The 22,947-nt window shown below is 46.0% G+C and overlaps 1 protein-coding gene across 1 annotated transcript in view; it reads right to left on the bottom strand.

The window, feature by feature from the left end:
- sema4gb (sema domain, immunoglobulin domain (Ig), transmembrane domain (TM) and short cytoplasmic domain, (semaphorin) 4Gb) overlaps positions 1-22,947 on the bottom strand; it is a 143,021-nt gene that overhangs the window by 5,060 nt on the left and 115,014 nt on the right. The window contains exons 10-14 of the mRNA XM_078565145.1: positions 13,840-13,984; positions 11,034-11,256; positions 6,508-6,623; positions 4,671-4,825; positions 1,357-1,418 (exon numbers count right to left, since the gene is read on the bottom strand). Of these exons, the coding sequence (XP_078421271.1) occupies positions 1,357-1,418; positions 4,671-4,825; positions 6,508-6,623; positions 11,034-11,256; positions 13,840-13,984 (701 nt within the window). The remainder of the gene's footprint in view (positions 1-1,356; positions 1,419-4,670; positions 4,826-6,507; positions 6,624-11,033; positions 11,257-13,839; positions 13,985-22,947) is intronic.

Below are 22,947 nucleotides of genomic sequence, written 5' to 3'. Positions count from 1 at the left end.
TCTTTTCATGGGTGGAACAGTTTCTCCCTATCTAATCTGTCCAGGCCTCCCATGATTTTGAATACTGCTGTCAAATCTCATCTCAGCCTTCTTTTCTCCAAGGAAAACAGTCCTAACTTCTCCAATCCATCTTCATAACTGAAGTTCTTCATCCCTGGAATCATTCCTGTGAATCTTTTCTACACTCTCACCAAAGCCTTGATATACTTTCTAAAATGCGGTGCCCAGAACTGGACATAATACTCCAGCTGAGGCTGAACCAGTGTCTTATAAAAGTTCAACGTAACCTCTTTGTTCTTGTACTCTTTGCCCCATTAATAAAGTCTAGGATACTGTGTGCTTTATTAACCACCCTGTCAACTTGTCCTGCCACCTTCAATGACTTATGTACATGTACACCCAGGTCCCTCTGCTCCTGCATCTCTTTTAGAATTGTACCTTTTATTTTATAATGTCTCTCCATGTTCTTCCTACCAAAATGTATCTCCTCATTGAAATTCATCTGCCACCCATCTGGCCATTCCACTAACTTGTCTATGACCTTTTGAAATTCTACACTAGCCTCCTCACAGTTCACAATTCCTCCAAGTTTTGTATCATCTGCAGAATTTGAAATTGTGCTCTGTGCACTAAGGTCTAGGTTATTAATATATATCAGGAAAAGCAAGGGTCCCAACATTGACCCCCGGGGAACTCCACTGCAAACCTTCCTCCAGTCTGAAAAACATCCACGAACCACTTCTCTCTGTTTCCTGTCACTCAGGCAATTCCGCACCCATGTTGCTACTGTCCTTTTTATTCCAAGAGCCATTACTTTGCTCACAAGTCTGTTGTATGGCACTTTATCAAACACCTTTTGGAAATCCACATTCACGTCCAAGTCCATGTGTCAACATACTTTACAGCCAATGAAATACTTTATGAAGTGTAGTCACCGTTGTAATGTAACAGCCAATTTACAGCAAAGTGATTATAACCACCATCTGTCTTTGTCTGATGTTGATTGAGGCCAGCACACCAGGGATAACTCCTCTACTCTTCTTCGAAATAGTGCCACGGGATCTTATATATTCAACCTGGCAGGCAGGGCCTCAGTTCATCTGGAAGACCACATCTCCGACAATGGAGTATCAGTCTTGATTTTTGTGCTCAGGCTCTGAAATGGGACTTGAACCCAGAACCTTGCCATTCCGAGGTAGGAGTGCTATCAGCCGAGCCATAGCTGATACTTAGGAGAATGACATTCTTCAGTCAAATCCTCACTAGCTGTCCTGCGAGAGATATTCCCACACTCTGTGGACTGCTACCGCCAGCAGTAAAGATTACCCACAAATGTGAAAGTAAACAACTACATACCATCTCCACTGCTGTTCAAACACCCTTTGTTCCCAGTCACAATGTCTTGAATCAGCTGCGCTCTACAACAGAGAAAACAAATCTTGAGTGAAGTGTAGGAAACGGGAGTCTATTAGCAGCAGAGAACCAGAGGAACGACTCTCCACAATGCTGCTGCATCAACTGAAAGGCAAGGAGGGGTTTAGAGGCCCACCCACCACTTTCACCTGCCAATGACCCCATGCCAAAATCCCAGGAATGAGGTCATTTAAGTTCAGGGTTGGCACCCACACCTATATATTATCATATATATAATTATAGAGTATATATCATTACCCTCTGAGTGAAGATGCTCCATTGATTTATGTCTACACTCCCCATATTTTATTGTTTCCCCTAGTATTTAAACTTTTTTCCACTGGGAAACATTTATCTTTATTGTCAATTCCACTTTAGGACAACCTTTCAAAACTTTAGTCAATGCACCCTAAAGTCTCCTGGTTTCCAAAGTAAACCATGTGTTCCGGGGTTGCTAAGAAGGCCTCATGCCCCGGGGCACCAACACACTGCACTGAGGTATGGTGCAAATCATAGCTTTGATTTCCCTCATACTGAGTTTGTTGTTCCAACATCACAAGATGGGAAGTGGATTACACCAGGTAAGCAGATTACACCAGGTGACGTTCATGTGTCTCCTCGAAGCCAACACCCACGGCCTTGGTTCAAGTCGATGTTCTGCACCAGTGGCAACGTCCAGTACAGAAAGAGCAAGAGTTTTACATAGATTTAGATAGAATGTACAGCACAGAAACAGGCCATTGGGCCCATGCTGGTGTTTACACTCTACATGAGACAACCCCTCTTCAACTAATTTTATCAAGGTAAACCTTTATTCCTTTGTATGTCCATCCAGCTTCCCCTTAAATGCAAGAGGAGAGAAGGAAATAGAACATCTTCTACACAGAGATTGGAGAGAGCTAACAGACCCCTAATGACATCATTAGCCTCTTCTCCAGAACTCAACTGGAAATCTGGTGAAACCATAAACCTCTTCAGAACTCAAGGGGAGTTGCTGACTCACTAGCGCCTTCCACTATCATAACAAAAACCAATCCAAGCAACTTCTTTCCAATTATGGATTTTGCATCTGTATTCTTTCAGTTTCAGCAATTTCTCTTCCTGGAACATATCTAAAACAGAAACCACCCAAGCTGCTGTGTAAGCTCAAATATCTACCATACCAAACAACTTTGAACACACCAGGCACTGCCTAGTTAACAAGAATGCTGTTGGAAAGCTCTTAATTTGTGTATCTTTACCACTCCCTGCTAATGCCAGCGCTTCCTCCACTTATGACAAGTGTAACATTAACAGTGCGTTGTGGAGGGTCAAGCTGCACAAACTCGGCCAGAATTGGCTTGGATTCCGCTGAAACACAGACGCCTAGGAACAGGAGGAGGCCATTCAGCCCCTCAAGCCTGTTCCGCCATTCAATGAGATCATGGCTGACGTAACTTCAAATACCTGCCTTTGCCCCATATCCCTTAACACCTTCGTTTAACAAAAATTCATCTCAGCTTTAAGATTAAGAATTGATCTAGCGTCAGCTGCCGATTGCGGAAGAAAGCTCCAAACCGCTGCCATCTTTTGTAAAAATGTTTCCCAATTTCAATCCTGAAAGGCCTGACTCTAATTTTAAGGCTGTGTCCCCTATTCCTAACCCCAACTGCTTACTTTTAATCAAAACTCTAGTCTCTCACCGCCTAAATAATCTGAGAATAATACTTTTATCTTCTCCTTTCCTTTGAAAGCATAGGGGGTTATTTTAACATTAACTGATGGTGCAACATGTGCAATATCAAACTAGCCACTCATTCTACATCTGTCTCAATTTAACCTTCCTAACCTTAATGCATTAGGCCAATTATCCCTAGTTTACATTCATTACCATAAACAGCTCAAGGACATTTAGAAAGAAGTGTTTCGATGGTCAGACTCTCCTGACACGGGGGGGGTGCGGGGGGGAGAATTTTCTCCCTGTTGGTGGAGGGGCTGAGCGGGCAAACAGTTGGCAAACATTTGGGCCAACCTGTGCTGTAAAATTTCTGTGTAATACTATTTAATATTGTCACGGGTGTCAAGAGCTTGTCAAAGGAAACAACTAGATTGCTATACCAGAAATTCTTGTGAAACAACTTCCCTGCTCTCTCCAGTTGGTAACTATGAGGTATTCTTCACGACTGAATGCAAGGCATACTGCAACACCATGTCCCCCGGGGCTGCAGTCATAGGGGTGTTAATTTGTTTAACATTTTAAACATGTTACCATCAGCACGGGAGAGGGACTTTGTTATGAGTGCTTTGCTTGTGATGCAGAGCAGGGCTGCTCATTGTTTCTAACCAGCAGTGTCTTGGTGAGGTATCAAATTGGATTCAAAAAAGTTGTTTTGAGGGGCTTCAGGTTTAGGAAGACAAGCAAAAAGGGCTGCCCCACACTCCTGATGGCTGGGGCATCAATGACCCATCACTTCCTAGCAACCTTCCTTACATCTATACCACACAGTCAGCTAATCTTCTGAGAGAGATTTAAAAGAAAGAAACAGTGAAAATGCCGGGGCTGATTCAGGGGGAAAATTACTCTGGGAAATTTGTTCCTCAGGAAATCAGGATCATTCCAGGAGATCGCATCAACCAAGTTTCTGCTTGATCGCCACTTACCTTGGATATGAGGCAACCTCTAACCCAGTCAAAAATGAGGCCAGTTTTGTTTTGTTTTGACAATGTTTCAAGATTTCAGTAACTTTAAAGGAAAAAAACGGGTAGAAGTGGTGCTATGCTGCACAGGAACTTCCCCCTCCAATAATGAGGAAGATTGTGCAAATTGTCCTGAATGAACTGGGTACTTAAAACTGCTCATAATACTCATAAAATATCCTTTTATCTGGTTTTCTTTCAAAGGTGCGCTGGATTTCAACCTTCATAAGGTCATACAGCACAGAAAGAGGCCATTCAGCCCATCATGCTGTACTGGCTCTTTCAGAGCTATGCAATAAATCCTACTCCCCTGCTTTTCCCCCATAACCCTGCATTTTTTTTCTCTTTCGAGTATTTATCTAATTCGCCTTTTGAAAGTTACTATTGAATCGGCTTCCATCACCCTTGTAGGTGCATTCCTGATCAAAATAGCTCGCTGACCTAAAGACAAAACTCTCCTCAGCTCCCTCATGATGGGTTACATGCAACAGTGGACCTGCACCCACCAATGATCATCTGCCCAACAAAGATCAGCATGTCCAGACAAAGGTTTCATCAAAGCTCAAGACAGAGGACCATACCTGCCCTGTTCCATCTGAATCTCCCGGCAAACTCTGCCGTCCCAGCCACAGTAGGGATCCCGAGCCAAGACGCAATCGAGGCACGTCGGATATTTGCGGCAGCTTGCCACAGGGAGCTGAATCACGCCACTCTGCGATCCAATATACAGCATTCCCTGTAATTATAACGGGCACACCATCAAAGTTAAAAGTGTCATTCCATGCAGAGCATGTCTTTGGTGAGCACTATTTTAACATTAGTTTCCATCAGGTCATAAATGCTGAGGTGCGTAATAAACAGGTTGGAATAACAGTTTGACCTTTTCCTTTCATTTTAATTGCAGAGTCGACGTGAATAACAATGGGAAAAAACATATGGCTTGTCATGGCTCTCATGCTGAGGTGACTGGTTTACTTGTATTATTAGTGTTTTGCTTGAATAAGACAGTGGGGTGCCTTGGGAGCTCAATGGTTACACCACTGCTTACTCAGCCATGTATAGGTGCCTTTAGTGGAGCCCTTGATTTGAGTGTCATTGGTAAGGTCAGCAATTATTGCCTAGCCCTCATTGCCCTGGACACAGTGGGCTTGCTAGGCTTCAAAGGGTCCTTTAACAGTCAACCACATGTGGATTACTTTATTCTTCCTTGGGATGAACTGCCAAGGCCAGCATTTGTTGCCCATCCCAAAGTTCCCTTGAACTAAGTGGGCATTCAAGAGCGAACCATGTTGCTGTGGGTCTGGAGTCACATGTCAGCCAGACCAGGTGAAGATGGCAGATTTCCTTAGGGAGCCAGGTTGGGTTTTTACAACAATTGATGATAGTTGATCTCCTTTTATAATTCCAGATTTTTAAAAAAATTAATTGAATCCCAATTCCACCAGCTGCCATTGTGGGATTTGAATCCCTCTCCCCAGAGCATTAGCCTGGACCTCTGGATTACATTACCACTACAGCACCGTCTCCCCATTAAATCGGGAATCACATATAGGCCAGACCAGGTAAGGAGAGCAGGTTTTCTTTTCTAAAGGACAATAGTGACCCAGTGGGGCTTTACATCACTCTGATAGCTTCACGGTCACTCTTGTTGACAGTATCCTTTCATTTCCATAACTCCTGGACTTACACGAGAAGGAACTGTCATTGTCTATCCCTGCCTTGAATTGGAATATGATACTGAGCTTATACAGTACGTAGGTTTCCATTGCAACCTGCTTCTCTGGTCCTTTGTTTTAACTAACAAAGCAGCTCAGACTCAAACCTATTATTCCCTGATCAGCAGAATGATCATGAGAATTAAGGATCTTTCCCTTTATGGGAGAGACCTGAACTAGGGGAACCAATTTAAAAGTAAGAAATAATAGATCTGAGGTCTGAGCTCCCCTTTAAGATGGAGATGAGGACAAATCTTTTCTCTCTGAGGGTCGTGAATGTTTGGAACTCTCTTCCCCAGAGAGTGGTAGAAACAGGGACATTGAATACTTTTAAAGCAGAAATAGATAGATTCTTGACTAAGAAGGGAGCCAAAGGGTATAGGGGCTAGACAGAAAAGTGGTGTTGAAGCCACAATCAGATCAGTCATAATCCTGTTGAATGGCGGAGCAGGCTTGAAGGGCCGAATGGCCCACTCCTGCCCCTAATTTTCATGTTTGTAGTATGTTATTCCCACATGGTGGAGTTGGGGAGGGTGAGGGGAGAATAGGTCATTGGGTGGTAGCCTGAAAGAATGGACCGTCTGCCCATTAGAGAACCTGCATGGTTTTCACTCTCGTCTCAGCCCCACCAAGCCTGACCGTGCATTGGAACAACGGAACCTGCCCACGTCCACTTGTAGTTTCACACGGTTACAAAGTTTACCTGGCTGCTGGCGAGTACCAGACTTTCCACGGGCTCGGGTTCCTTGTATAGCTGGATCTCCTCTATGACCTGGATGTTGGACCCAGTGTCCACAACCTTGTGCAGCCATCCATCAACTTTAAAAACAAGCGACATCGAGTCACATTGGAAACAAACACACGTGATCCTCCAGCAGCTAAATAGCGCTTTTGGAGCGAATACATAGCAGAGCAAAACAGAGTAACAACCTCTTCACCACAGACTGATCTTGAATTGTGCAGGAAGTCTTTCATTTTCCATGCATCAGTAAGTAAAATAAATCAATACCCAATGTCAGGGATGTTAGGGCCTTGAAGACAATGCAGAGGCGCTTTAGTAGAATGGTACCTGGGGCAAGGGAATTCAGTTATGTTGGAGAGACTGGAGAAGTTAGGATTATTCCCCTTTACAGCAGAGAAGGTTACAGGCAGATTTAATGGAGGTATTCAGAACGATGAGGGGTTCCGGTGGAGAAGATTGGGAGAAACTGTTTCCACTGAAAGGAGGTCGGCGGCCAGAGGACACCGATTCGAGATAAATGGGTCACACAGCCAGAGGGAGGATGAGGAGACCCTTTTTTTCCAAAGCAGCACGTTGCTGAGATCTGGAACGCACTGGCGGAAAGGGTGACGGAAGCAGATTCAATTACCACTTTCCAAAGAGATTTCGATCAATACTTCAGAAGGAATCTTTTGCTGGACTATGAGGAGAGAGCAGGAGAATTCGACTATTGGGATATCACTTTCAAAGAGCCAGCACAAGCACAATAGGCTGAGTGGCCTCCTTCTGCACTGCAAGACTCAATGAGCGTCAGCACTTGTTAAGTCTTGCAATTTGACCCAGGAGCCAAGCGTCTGCCATGACCACATGTTAACCAAACAAGGCAAGTATTTACTCTATTACCCAGAATAACACATTTTACACTATGCTCCAAGCACGTAATGGTTATTAATGATTAAACCCAGGGGTTTAAAGGCCATAGTTTTACTGCCATCTAAAAGCTGTGAGCAGGGCATGGGGCAGCTTTAACTTTTGGTGGCAGCATGGGTGGTTGGGGGAGGGGACTGGTGGTGGTGGACGGGTTCTCCGTGACACAGCCTAGTCTGATTTTCCTCTTCACCGAAGTGAATGGCGGGAGGGAGGTGGTGGAGGGGAAAATCAGGCAGGGTGCTTAGCGGAACAACTGCTCAGCACCTGACCAAAGTGAAAATGACCCCCTCATCTTGAAAAAAAAATAGGCCCAGGATTTTACGTCCCCATCACCCCCCCTCCCCCTCCCCCAGCCCAGTGGGATGTTACAGTCCCACCGAACTGAATGGAGAGTGAAATGACTCTCCTCACCCGCCGGGGGGGAGACACACTGTGGCAGGGCTGGAAAATCCTGGCCGTGGTGTTTTGCACACCAGGTTCTGAAAGGCCGAGTAGAAAAATGTGAGACAAGTTTATTTTTTCACAACCAGGACAGTTGCTCAGTTCCTGTCCAGGACCAATGAGAAATGCAAACTACTGTGTGCAGTAAAGAAAGAACTTGCATTTACTTATCATATCTCTCGCAAATAAGCTAAGATGTTTCAGCTCTGAAGTGCAGTCACTATTGTTATACAGGCCTTTTCAGAGAAAGCCAGGGTCCCACAAACAGGGATAAGTCAAATCTGATTGGTCGGTTTTGATGGTCTTGAGTGAGGGAGGGAAGGTGGAACGTTGGGAGAGCGCTTTGCTTTTTTTGGATTGTACAGAGGTATCGGCAACATCCAGTTAAATCCCCAGAGCAGGCAGGGGGACTTGGCTTGGCATATCAACTAGAAGAGTGTGTCACTTCTGACAACACAACACTCCCACAATACTGTATTGAAGTGTTATTCTAGGCACTTGCTACAATTACTATGATTAAACAGAGCATTGGTGGGACCACACCTAGGGCAGAATTTTGCCGTCGGCGAGCAGGGGGCGGGGTCAGCTCACCGATGTATAAAATGACGCAGGATGGCGTTGGGCGGAACCCCCGACATCATCCCGCCCCATTTAAATTTTCAGGAAGGCAGGGGCCCAGCAAAATCAGCTGCGGGCCCGCCGACCTGTCAATGGCTAATTGAGGCCATTGACAGGATCATTTATACAATTAAAGGACCTGCCCGTCCCACCTTAAGGTTGGCGGGTCGGCCAGGAGCCCCGGCGGCAAACAGATAAAACATGAAACCTCATCCACCGGCGGGATGAGATTTCATGCAGGGTTTTAAAAAGTTTAATAAAGTTATATTGTAAATTATGAACATGTCCCATCTCATGTGACATTGTCACATGAGGGGGACATGTTAAGGAATTTTTTTTTTTCTATTTTTAATCTTTTTAAAACAGTCAGTGATCTCCCTGAGGCTAAGTGCAGCCTCAGGGAGATGTGCACTCTTTCATGCACATGCGCGAAAGAGCGCACTCTCGCTTTTAGGGAATTCCCCCCCGCTTGCACAGGAAGCGCACAGCGCTTCCCGCCGGTCACGCTGGGCGGGCCTTAATTGGCCCACCCACTTAAAATGGCGGCGGGGCCCGCTTCTCCAGCGGGGATTGGCTCCCCACCTGCCAGAGATTGGGTTGCCCACCCACCAGGCAGAAAATTCTGCCCCTAGAGTAGTGTGTGTAGTTTTGGTCTCCTTACTTAAGGAAGGACACTGTTGCACTCCATCTGGGGAAACTAAGACCTGGGATGAGGGAATTGTCCTATAAAAAGAGGTTGAGTAGACTTTGTCTTATATTCCCCGGAGTTTAGAAGAATGGGAGGTAATCTAATTGAAACACATAAAATTTCTAAGAGGCTTGAGAGTGTAGATGCTGAGAAAATGTCTCCCCTGGGCTGAGGAATCTAGAACACGAGGTCACGATCTCAGAATAAGGGGCCGGCCATTTTGGGTTGTGAGGAGGAGGAATTTCTTCACTCAGAGGGTTGTGTTTTTTTGGAATTCTCTATCCAGAGGGCTGTGGATGCTCAGTTGGTGAGCATATTCAAACAGGCGTTCACAGATTTTTGGGTGCTAAGGGAATTAGGGATATGAGGGAAGGTGAATTTGAGATAGAAGATCAGACATGATCTTATTGAATAGTGGAAAAGGCTCAAAGGCCAAATGCCCACTCCAGCTCCTATTTCTTCTTATGTTCTTTTTATTTATTTGTTCACAGGACACGGGTGTCACTAACTAGGCCAGCATTTATTGCCCATCCCTAATTGCCCTCAAGAAGGTGGCGGTGAGCTGCCTTCTTGACCCGCTGCAGTCCCTGTGGTGTAGATACACCCACAGTGCTGTTAGGGACGGAGTTCCAGAATTTTGACCCAGTGACAGTGAAGGAATGACAATATAATTCCAAGTATGTGGCTTTGAGTGGAACTTCTGAGTGAAGTTGGGACTTTGTCTCCACAAGGACTGTGCAGTAGTCACTCCTACTGTTATGGACAGATGCGTCTGTGACAGGAGCTCAAGTATGTTTTTCCCTCTTGTTGGTTCCCTAACCACCTGCCATAGACCCAGTCTAGCAGCTATGTCCTTTAGGACTCAGCCAATAATTGTGCTACCGAGCCACTCTTGGTGATGGACACTGAAGTCCCTCATCCAGAGTACATTCTGTGCCCTTGCCACCCTTAGCGCTTCCTCCAGTTGACGTTCAACATGGAGGAGCACTGATTCATCAGCTGAGGGGGGGGTGGTACGTGGTAATCAGCAGGAGGTTTCCTTGTCCATGTTTGACCTGATGTCATGAGACTTCATGGGATCCACAGCAGATGTTGTGGTCTCCAAGGGAAACTCCCTCCCAACTGTATACCACTGTGCCGCTACCTCTACTGGGTCTGTCCTGCCGGTGGGACAGGACATAACCAGGGATGGTTATAGTGATGTCTGGGGCATTGTCTATAAGGTCTGATTCCCTGAGTATGACTATTTCAGGTTGTTGCATGACTAGTCTGTGGGACAGCTCTCCTAATTTTGGCACTAGCCCCCAGATGTTAGTAAGGAGGACTTTACAGGGTTGACAGGGCTGAGTTTTCCATTGTTGTTTCTAGTGCCTTGGTCGATGCCATGCAGTCCGTCTGGTTCCATTCCTTTTTTAGACTTTGCAGCAGTTTGCTAGGCCATTTCAGAGAGCATTTAAGATTCAACTGCATTGCTATGGGTCTGGAGTCACATGTAGGCCAGGCCAGGTAAGGAAAGCAGATTTCCTTCCCTTAAGAACATTAGTGAACCAGATGGGTTTTTAACAATAATTGATGACGGTCGCTATTACGAGACTAGCTTTTAATTCCCAATTTGTGAATTGAATTAATCCTGTGTCTCCGAGAGCAATAACCTGGGCCTTTGGATGACTAGTCCAGTGACATATACCAACACCTCCTCCCCACTTATGTTGTTGTTAACTTAACTAGTGCTCGAGTCCTGGAGCGGGGATTTGACTGCACAATGGCCTGATTCATAGGTCAGTGGATTGCAGAGTTATGAAAGGAGGCTATCTCTTTATACAACACCTACCTGTGCCGATGAACATCACATCATACTGTTTATCGTCCAGTGCTGTGACTGTGTCCACCACAATCTTTGTGTACTTCGCATTTCCCTTCGTGAAAAGCGGACGTCCTCCGATGGGTCTGACTTCTTCGTCCATCAGTGGATGCTTCTTCACAAAGTCCAGAACGGTGTCTGGCAGGTCATGTGATGTCATGAAGCCCTCTCTCCTGAATTCGTCCGTAATGCACTGTCAGCAAGAGGGAGCACAGCGAAAACAGTCAGCTACTTGTGTCTATACAGCATCTTTAACTAAGTCAAATGCCACGAGGTACAGGAGTGTTATCAGACCAAGTTGGACACTGAAGCTCATAAGGAGATAGGCGGGAAGGGGATCAAAAGCTTGGTGAGAAGATATTGGGCTGAATAATACTGACGGGGCAGCCCCCGGAAACCACGTCAGCCCACATGTGGCACACCCAACCTGCCCCCGGCTGTAACGCGGGGTGGATTAATGAGGGCTGAACGAGAATTCTGCCCCTCACTGGGGAGGAATTCCCATTCGCCGGAGCCGCTGGCCAATTGGATTGGCCGCCAGGTCCATTCGTCCTGGCAGCGCCAGGAAGGCGTTAGTGGCGGCTGCCGGGACTGCAGGAGAAGAAGATGGATCCCTGGAGCAGGTAAGTCTGGGGTCTTGGTCCAGGAGGGTTTGGGTAGGTTCGGAGAGGGGTGGGGGGGGAACGGTGGGTTTAAGGAGGGAGCAGGTAGGAAGGAAGGGGCAATTTGATCTAAGAAGGGGGGAGGGGGGAGGCACTCCGCTATTGGCAAAGGGCAGCCCCCGAAGAGCGACTCCCCTCTGCCTTCCTTCCCCACCTTTAAGCACTTAAGTTAAAAAAATAAATCGGGCTTTCTGATCCCAGCCTGCTTCCCACACTAAACATTTCACGATGTAAGCGGCACATTATCAGGGTTAACTGGCTTTATAACAAGCCTAATTGACCCTTAATCGTTCATTTACATATGGCGGGCGGACTGCCGATTTCAGCACCCACCTGCCCCCCTCCCATATTATGGGGGTGAACTCAGGAGTGAGTTGGGTGCCCACCCTATTTTACGTGCCCCCCCAGCCCCCCTCCCCCAGCCATGGGAAAACATGCCCCTGGGAGCACATAAAATTCAACCCATATGCTTAAAGAAGAGGTTGAAAGAGAGCTAAAGAAGCAGAGAGGTTTCGGGAGGGTATTGCAGAGTTTAGGGCCTCAACAGCTGAAGGCACAGCCACCAATGTGGGGAGTGACTTAAATCTGGGGTGCCCAAGAGGCCAGAGATGTTGTGGGCGTTATGGGGCTGAAGGAGATTACAGAGATAGGGAGGGAGCGAGATCTTGGAGGGATTGTTACAATCGTTTGCCCGCTTTCCATATCATGACTCCTTGCCAGGGTATAATTCATGAGAAAGACTGGCAACAGCCGGACATAGTCATACTCATGGAATATAGCAGCTTTCATGAGCTCAGAACTCCCCAAAGCCCTTCAGAGCCCAAGGAATTCCTTTTGTAGTGCAGACATCATTGACAAGTAGGCAAGTCTCCTTACACAGCAATGAGATAATGCCCAAGTAATCTGTTTTAGTGATGTTGGTTGAGGGATAAATTTTAGCCAGGACACTGGGGAGAGCTCTACTGTTCTTCTTCACAATAATACCATGTCCAATCGTGAGGGCACACTGGACCTTGCTTTAATGTCTCATTGAAAGGACGGTGCTTCTGACAGTACTGCACTCCCTCAGCACTGCGCTGGAGTGTCAGCCCCAGTTTTGTGCTCAAATCTCTGGAGGGGGTCTTGAACCCACAACCTTCTGACACAGAAGTAAGTGAGCTTCCACAGCTGTTATTTGACCTTCGGTTTCTGCTGACGTCAAGGTCACGGATGTTTTTCTCGGTCAGCTGTGGTTCACTCTCTCCTCTGAGTGCTGTTTGCTCCATTACAATGGCCGCACCTCAAATATACTTCTTTGGTTACGTCCTGTGGGTTGTGAAAGGAACTACATCTATTCAAGACTTTCCTTTTTTCTCCCCTTTTCCTTGTCCAAATGGCGATTTGGCATGTATGATGGAGGCTGCATGTTGGTAGGAAATCTCATAGTGGAGGAGGGGTGGATGAGGAGAGGGATAACAGTGAAGGGCAACCCTCTGCTCACTTGACATCTGCATAAGGACATGTCCAGTCAGAGTAGCTGGACAGTGACCTGGAGCCGGAACCCTCGCTAATATTCTCCTCTCTGACCCAGGAATATTAAGGCCACTTAACCCATACTGAGATCAGCACGGACTAGGGATCAAATCTGGCATGTTCCCAGTCTGTATTCACGGGATAAATTCACTTTGTGCGATCGAGTAAAAAAGAGGTGATAGTGAGTATGCAGCCGATTTAAATTTCCGTTCATCCCCCTGCTGGAATGAGCAGCTCGCAAAATCCACCTCCACGATATCTACACACAACATGGACAGGATTGTACAGCCCCTCCACCTGCCGGGATATTGACCTCCCGCCGAACCGAATGGGGATTTAAATGTCTCACCGCACCCGCCGGTGGGGGGAGACACATCACAGTGAGGCCGTAAAATTCTGGCCAAGATAAAGATGCAGAGAGGAGGACTCATGTGTAAGGGAATCATATGTAGAGATTGGAATAGAAGGTGAGATGGTTTCCCTGGACGCATATTGACCGATGTAAACATCCGTTTTCAATCTAAATCTGTTGCTTTGTGTGAGCCCTAGGGCAAAAAAAATACCCAAATGAAATAGCACTTTCAAATGCTGAAGAGTCTTACCGATCCTGGGCGAGGTTCTGGAACCTTCCCCATGTATCTTGACCACCACCGTGTCGATTCCTGGTCTTCCTTATACCGCCCCTCAAATGCCTTCTGAATGTCGGCAAGGGAATATCGGCAGACGGCAGACACTTGCACATTTTGCCTTCATTATCATCAAGGAGAGTGAATAAACATTAGAGAAATCAGAGAAAGACAATAACCACACATTACGCCGTGGGGTATCAGTTGCCTGAATACCTCAGATATTTGTCCGAAATTCCTCTTTCCCTTATTGCTCCTAGAAATCTGTAAGATCTAGCAATCTTGCGAATAGACAGCACTCCTTGCTAGTGTCACACTTTCCCCCCCTTAAGCCTTTTCAATCCACAACCTCACGACAGATCTGTTTCTTAATTTTCTATGAGTTTACCCAATTGTTGCCAACTCTCAACATTGAAGGTTTATGTCAAGGACACTGCTGCGATCAAACTCAAAAGAAAAATTGTAGGGGGATTAAACAAAATAAGTATTTTTTTCCATTTTATTTGGACACTTAATTATAAAAATACTGGAGAGCGCTGCGGTGGGGGGAGTGGCGCTGGGGTGCTGGTGAACAGGTTCTTCCACTGGCAGTCAAGGTTAATCCCATTGGGTGACAAAGAATTAGTTCCCTTTTCAATTGGCCAAGGGAAGACAATGTGACTGGGGCTATGGTGGCAGAGTGGGGGTGGGAAGGTTTGCGGTGGGAGGTCATGTGATGAAACCACCAGGAATACGCCCAATCAAAGCTGGAAGCCCATCTTCCAAAACAGTGCAGAGGGGAATGTCAGATGACTGTGCCATGTGTTTGTACACTAATGGCACACGGTGTGATTTCGGGATGTACATGTTGTTAAAATCTGCCTGGCATTCTTTTTTCCACACAACCAACAAAGCCCAACAGAGCAGGACATTTAACAAAGGCAGTAGTTGAAGAGGTTGAAAACAGGCAGCGCAACACAACATCATAGGGCAGGATTTTTGTTTTGACGTGACACACCCAATGTGATTTTTGTTCGATTGGTCAATTGATGGCCAGAGGGTGGGTTCACTGCCCCAATTAAGGACATGGGCAAGCTCCTGATGTCGGACGCAATGGTAGGCCCTCCCTCCAGCACTTACAAAGTGGAAACCTGCCAATGCAGGTAAGGTGGAGAGAGGGTGACCCAAGATGGAGGCGCCCTCTCAGCACTTTTAAAATCTTTGAGGAAACAAATGGCCAGAGCGGCCAGACCGCCTACGCAGAATCCCCCCCCCCCAAAGGGCATTCTGAGGCCACTTCTAAGTTGGCTGTGGGGCAGGGAGATGGCGCAGGGTTGGTTAAATAGTGAAACAGAGCATTGCGCTCCTCCCCCAAGCCCCGATCTGCCGGGTGGAGGCCAATTCCTTTCTTGGTCAGGGTTAGAGAGCTCAGGCTCATTAATGGCTCAGTGGGCTACCCGCCACTTGCCGACAGGTAGCTGTCTTCCTGGAGGCGAGACCCTGATGGCAAACCGGCATGCTGACCGCCAAGGGGAGATTCTGAGTCTGTCCGAGTCCGTTCCGGCCTCCAAAATTATTCTCGGAGTCTTTATTTCTGACCTCGGACAAAATAAAATACTGAAACTTCCAAGCTTTTTGAAGCAGGGAGCTTCAAGGAATGGTCGGGCTCCTCACAGAAATAGTGGCACGATGCGTGAAAGAGCGGTGGACAAAGCAGGTGACTCTCAGTTTGACACGCACAGGGTAAATGAACCCAGCACCTAGCACCCAGTAGCAGCAGTAATTGTGAGAGACCTTTGCTTTTCCTGATATTTTTAAATGATGTAGATCTTGGTGTGCAGGGGACAATTTCAAAGTTTGCGGATGACACAAAACTTGGGAGAACTGTAAACTGTGAGGAGGACAGTGCAGAACTTCAAAAGGACATTGATACATTGGTGGAGTGGGCAGATAGGTGGCAGATGAAGTTCAATGTGGAGAAGTGTGAGGTGATGCACTTCAGTACAAAGAACATGGAGAGACAGTATAAAATAAAGGATACTATTCTAAAGGGTGTGCAGGAGCAGAGAGACCTGGGTGTATATGTACATAAATCATTAAAGGTGGCAGGACAGGTAGAGAGAGCTGTTTCTAAAGCATACAGTATTCTAGGCTTCATTAATAGGGGCATAGAGTATAAGAGCAGGGAGGTTATGATGAACTTATATAAGATACTGGTTAGACCTCAGCTGGAGTGTTGTGTACAGTTCTGGGTGCCACACTATAGGAAGGATGTGAACGCCTTGGAGCAAGTGCAGAAGAGGTTTATAAGAATGGTTCCAGGGCTGAGACACTTCAGTTATGAGGAAAGATTGGAGAAGTTGGGGCTGTTTTCCTTGGAGAGGAGAAGGCTAAGAGGAGACTTGATAGAAGTCTTCAAAATCATGAGGGGTCTGGACAGAGTAGATAGGGAGAAACTGTTCCCGCTCGTAAATGGATCGAGAACCAGAGGGCACAGTTTTAAAATGTTTTGCAAAAGAAGCAAATGCGAGGTGAGAAAAAATCTTTTACAAACAGCAAGTAGTTAGGAATGCGCTGCCTGGAAGTGTGGTGGAGGCAGGTTCAATTGAGGCATTCAAGAGGGCACTGGATGGTTATTGAAATAGAAACAATGTGCAGGGGTACGGGGAAATGGAAGGAGATTGGCGCTAAGTTAAAATGCTCAGAGGTGGTGCAGACATGATGGGCCGAATGGCCTCGTTCTACACCGTAACAATTCTGTAATTCTGTGATTCTCTGTGAGATGACTTCGATTACTAAGGGCACCACTGATGATTCAATAAGGGTCAGTTTACCTCGAGCAATGGAGTAAAATGGACGGTATTGATTCAGCCGCCTGTTTTATACCTCTCGTCATTTTAATTGGAAATTATCGGGAGAGATGCGTAGCAACAACTCGCAATTATATGACGCCTTTAATGTAGTCAAAGAGCAAGATGCTTTGCAGCAGTGTTATCAAACAAAACAGGCAGTTGAATTGATTTCATCCAGTTTTATACTCATGCCTGAAGCAAAATTACCCCGAGTGAATTCATCCAATGAGCAGTAATAAAAAGAGCAGCAACATTAGGAGTTAGGAGGTTAGAAAGTAGAGGAGAGACAGCCCAATCCTCACAAGGCTGCATCATCCCCAAAACGCCTCGACACTCTGCCATGGGTGAGGACTGCCCTTTCTGGGTGATTAATCACGCTCACACTGATGACAAACATGTCAGCAATCCCATAATAGCTCTCCCAGAGCAGGCATGAGCAAGTTAACAGAGAAACAATGCGTCTGATTCAGGGACATGTAATCAATCTCTGAGATACTGTAGTTTCTTAACATGCCCCATGAAATTCAATTCTCCCTTCCAACAGAATTACTTGCAGAATAGTTGCGCTCACATTTCAACCCACCGCTTTCATTATTATTCTATTCTCATGACAGGAATGGGACTCATGGTGGGGGGAAAAGAAAGTTGCTGAGAAATGAAGTGACATCAGCACTCAACTGTATAAAATGTTCCAAAAACTAACACTAAGCAGAACGAGTTCCTTTTTTCTTTCATTCATTCACAGGATATGAACATCGCTGACAAGCAAAATGTTTTCCCTCGGAGCTGGACGTGTGCACAGCTGTGCAGCAAGTCAGAAGTTACTGCGCAGGCTGCTCACAAGTCATCCGTTTAAAGATGGCAAGTACATGCAGCCATGCAAGGTACTGTTCACTGCCACAAATAGGCTCCGCACAACATCAGAGGAGATTGCTTTTTTAACATTCTTTCATGGGATGCGGGCGTCGCTGGCAAGGCCAGCATTTGTTGCCCATCCCTAACTGCCCTTGAACTGGGTAGTTGGCTGGGCCATTTCACAGGGCAGTTAAGAGTCAACCACGTTGCTGTGGTGTCTGGAGTCACACGTAGGCCAGACCAGGTAAGGACGGCAGATTTCCTTCCCTGAAGGACATGAATGAACCAGATGGGTTTTTTACAACAATCCGTGATAGTTGTCATGGTCACCATCACTGAGACTAGCTTAATACTGCAGATTTATTTATTAATTTAATTTAAATTCCATCAACTGTCATGACAGAATTTGAACCCACGACCCCAGAGCATTAGCCTGGCCCTCTGGATTACTAGTCCAGTGACATCACCGGGACACCAACATCACCCCATGGAATGTTCCAGGCAAGACCAGAATTTATCTCCCACTCCTAACTACCCTTAACTGAGTGGTTTGCTACTTTATTCAAAGGGTAATTAAGATTCATCCACATTGCTGGCCCTAGAGTCACATATTTCCTTCCCTAAAGGGCATTATTGATGTTGCTTTATGACAATCCAGTAGTTTCATGCTCATCATTACTAACACAAGTTTTTTATTCCATATGCTTTTATTAACTGCATTTAAATTCCTCCTGCTGGGATTGAAATCCATGTCTTTAGATTAGATCTCTGGATTATGGGGCAGTAACATAACCATCACACGACCATTCTCTTTGCAATGAGATTTAATCCAAAGAGAACACCTGTTGTCACACAATGAGAAGTACAGCACATCGCAGATACGATCGGAGCCGTCCAGCCAAATTTCTGCCTTCTGTTATGAGTCACTGTTTCCATGGGGACAGACAAGTGTTACATGACAAAGCTGCTAAGGGGCATTTCGTTTTGTGCTTTGATAAACCTGCACTGCGTTGAGAAGGGTGGCGACTGTAATGCCTGTGATTTCTGAGGTTGGTACCAGAGAACCACGTTACCTTGTTGGAGAGTTAATAGCCCGGAGTCACTGAGTCCACAAGCAGGTGTGCAGTACCGATTGGGTGCTGCACTGTTGGAGATGACACCTTTCGGTGCAGGGAATTCTCCCCGGTGTCCTGGACGATATTCATCCATCAGCCTACATCAAATTGGTCTTTTCTTTCATTCATGTGTGGGGTGCGGGCATCATTGGCAAGGCCAGCATTTCGTGCCCACCTCTAATTGCCCTTGAGAAGGTGGTGGTGGTGAGCTGCCTCCTCAGAGCATGTGGTGTAGGTACACCCACAGTGCTGTCAGGGAGGGAGTTCCAGGATTTTGGCCCAGTGACAGTGAAGGGACAGTTGACATAGCTCCAAGTCAGAATGGTGAGTGATTTGGAGGGGAACTTGAAGATGGTGGTGTTGCCACGCGTCTGCTGCCCTTGTCCTTCTAGGTGGCAGAGGTCGGATTTGGAAGGAGCTGTCTGTGGGAGCTTACTGTGTGCCGATTAGCTGCTGCGTTTCCTATATTATAACACTTCAAAAGTACTTCACTGATTGTAGGCACTTTGGAATATCCTGGGGTCAGGAAAGGCGCTATATAAATGCAAGCCTAATACACTAAGTCTCGAATCAAAAGGTTGCTGGCTTACCTATGAGAGCTTGTAAAGTGGGATTAGTTTACCTGAACATTCTACTGGAATTATTTACATAAAATAGAGAAATGTAAGCCCAATTTTAATCTAACTTGTCCAGTGGGAACAGGGTGGGTTTGGCTTGATTGGTTGTTTTACAACTGTGATCGCGAAAGGAGCTATGTAGATATACGTCTTTCTTTTATTCACCAAGATTGCCATGAAGTTTAATTTTTTTCCAACGCTCCACTCCAATTATCAACAAAGTGCATATCGCTCAGTATCGTGTCCAGTATTGGGCATCGAACTATGGGGTGAACATGAAGATTTTGGATGCGGCGCAGAAGAGATTTATGAGAATGGTTCCAGGGAATTCAGTTACCTGGACTGACTGGAGAAGCTGTGGGCTATTCCCTTCCGGGAAGAAAAGATTGAGAAGAAGCTTGTTAGCAGTTTTCAAAATCATGAGCGGTCCAGACAGAATAGATAGAGAGATCGAGAGAAACTGTTCCCCATTGGCGGAGGGGTTGGGAAACAGAGGACACCGATTTAAAGTGCTTGGCAAAATAACCAAAAGAGGCATGAGGAAAACTGTTTTTTTGCAGTGAGTGGTCAAAATCTGGAATACATGTGGAATACATACTTCACGTCCGTCTTCACCCAAGAGAATGAGGATGAAGGTATCAAACTCGGGGAGAGAGACTGAGAGATTTTTAAGCAAATTGATATAGGGAGTGACAAGGTATTGGAGGTGTTGGCAGGCTTAAAAGTGGACAAATATCCAGGTCCAGATGATTTGTGTCCCAGACTGCGGAGGGAGGCAAGGGAGGAGATTGCAGGGGCTCTGACCCAAATTTTTAATTCCTCTCTGAGCACGGGGGAGGTGCCAGAGGACTGGAGAACAGCTAATGTGGTTCCGCTATTTAAGAAGGGTTGTAGAGATAAGCCAGGGAACTACAGGCCAGTGAGTCTCACGTCAGTGGTAGGGAAACTATTGGAGAAAATTCTGAAGGAGAGAATCTATCTCCACTTGGAGAGGCAAGGTTTGATCAGGGATAGTCAGCATGGCTTTGTCAGAGGGAGGTCATGCCTAACAAATTTGACTGAATTTTTTGAGGAGGTGACCAGGTGTGTAGATGAGGGTAGTGCAGTTGATGTAGTTTATATGGATTTCAGCAAAGCCTTTGACAAGTTCCCACACGGGAGACTTATAAAGAAGGCAAATACACATAGGATACAGAGTAATTTGATAAGGTGGATTCAAAATTGGCTTAGTTGTAGGAGACAGAGTGTGATGACAGAAGGATGCTTTAGTGACTGGAAGTCAGTGTCCAGTGGCGTACCACAGGGATCTGTGCTCGGTCCCCTATTATTTGTCATTTATATAAACGACATAGATGACTATGTGGGGGGTAGGATTAGTAAGTTTGTGGATGACACAAAGATTGGCCGGATGGTTAACAGTGAGGTTGAGTGTCCTGGGCTACAGGAAGATATAGACGGGATGGTCAAATGGGCAGAGAAGTGGCAGATGGAATTTAACCCTGAAAAGTGAGGTGATACACTTTGGAAGGAGTAATTTGACAAGGAAATATTCAATTAACGGCATGATACTAGGAAGTTCTGAGGAGCAAAGGGACCTTGGTGTGCATGTCCATAGATCTCTGATGGCAGAGGGGCATGTTAGTGGGGTGGTGAAAAAGGCATACGGGACACTTGCCTTTATCAATCGAGGCATAGATTACAAAAGTAGGGAGGTCATGTTGGAGTTGTATAGAACCTTGGTGAGGCCACAGCTGGAGTAGTGTGTGCAGTTCTGGTCGCCACATTATAGGAAGGATGTGATTGCACTGGAGGGGGTGCAGAGGAGATGCACCAGGATGTTGCCTGGGATGAAACATTTAAGTTATGAAGAGAGGTTGTATAGACTTGGGTTGTTTTCGTTGGAGCAGAGAAGACTGAGGGGCGACCTGATCGAAGTGTACAAGATTATGAGGGGCATGGACAGGGTGGATAGGGAGCAGCTGTTCCCCTTAGTTGAAGGGTCAGTCAAGGTGAGGGGCAGGAGGTTTAGGGGGGATGTGAGGAAAAACTTTTTTACCCAGAGGGTGGTGACGGTCTTGAATGCACTGCCTGGGAGGGTGGTGGAGGCGGGTTGCCTCACATCCTTTAAAAAGTACCTGGATGAGCACTTGGCACGTCATAACATTCAAGGCTATGGGCCAAGTGCTGGTAAATGGGGTTAGGTAGGTAGGTCAAGTGTTTCTCACGTGTTGGTGCAGACTCGATGGGCCAAAGGGCCTCTTCTGCACTGTGTGATTCTGTAATTCTGTGAGATGGTGGTGGAGGCAGATTCAATTGTGGATTTCAAAAGGGAATTGGATAAACACCTGAAGGGAAAAAACCATGCAGGAGTATAGAGAAAAGGTGGGTGAAGTGGGTCTGGAGAAAATGCTCTCACGGAGAACTAGGATAGACTCGATGGGTCAAATGGTCTCCTGTGTTGTAAGCATTCTATGGTTCTATGAATTGATTATTGTGTTATCCCTTTTTGGCTGCAATCATATGCCTGACTAACCAGATTTTAGTTCACATTACGTATAACTGCAGTGCTTCACCCAACAGACTTAATCTTGCTCCCTCAGGTTAAAATGCAGTCAGAAAGCATAATGAAGGCACGATTATTCGCTGCAGTCTTTGAGTTCCACATAAAAGAACAGTCACTAACCGAGTCTCTGCAATGCACTCCACTTGGAGATTGAATTTAACGAGCACTGACAAGGGTTGATCTCTAGTGCAGTTGCTCAGCTGCACAGTGCAGATTGCCATGCAACATCAGTTCTACACGGCTACACTGGAAACCTTCGCCATTCATTTATTAAACCTGGAACTGATGGAAGGACAATTGACAAGACTTGCTGTGGAAACAGTCGCTCAAGTGGGAAGAAAGAAAGAGACAGAGAAAATTGACGAGAGCAAGAAAGAGCAAGAGAGAAGGATGGATAGGCAGGCAGTCATGCAGTAACAGATTTATACAGCCAAAGCTGCGGCTGCCGTCAATCTGAAATGAAAACACAAAATTCCAGAAACATTTCCGGGATTTATCCAGCGCCTCTTATGATCTCTGGACATTTCAAAGTGCAATGGAGTGTAGACACTACTGTAATGTAGGAAACATGGCCACCAACAGCAAGCTCCCACAAACAATAATGTGAAAACAACCAGATAATCTGTTCTAGGAATGTTGATCGAGGATAAATATTGGCCAGGTCACAAGGGATAATTCCCCAGCTTTCCTTCAAAATAACATCATGGGGTATTTTGCATCCACCCGACTGGGCAGATGGGGCCCCCTCCAAAAGACAGCACAGGAGTGTTGGCCTGGATCTTGTGCTCTAGACTCTGTAGTGGGGCTTGAACCTACAACCTTCTGGACCCAAAGATAAGAGTACTGCCCACTGAGCCATAGCTGTGTAGGTGAAGGACTGGTTGGGGGGGGAGCAATAATTTATTTATTTCTGGATAGCTGAGCTAGGATAAGCCACATTACCTTCGCCTCTGTATGTATCTTGTGACTTTCTGAAGCTGCAAAATGCAGCCCTTTATAAAACTTGGCAATCGGTCTTTAATTACATCTTTAAATTGAAGTTTATGTCTGGCAATCTTGTGACGCATTTAGTGGGCCATCGCATTTGCGTTAGTTGGATCGTG

This window comes from Cetorhinus maximus, chromosome 20 (genome assembly GCF_964194155.1).
Source record: "Cetorhinus maximus chromosome 20, sCetMax3.hap1.1, whole genome shotgun sequence".
In the NCBI taxonomy this organism is placed as follows: domain Eukaryota; kingdom Metazoa; phylum Chordata; class Chondrichthyes; order Lamniformes; family Cetorhinidae; genus Cetorhinus; species Cetorhinus maximus.
This window is presented reverse-complemented; position numbering and strand designations above follow the sequence as displayed.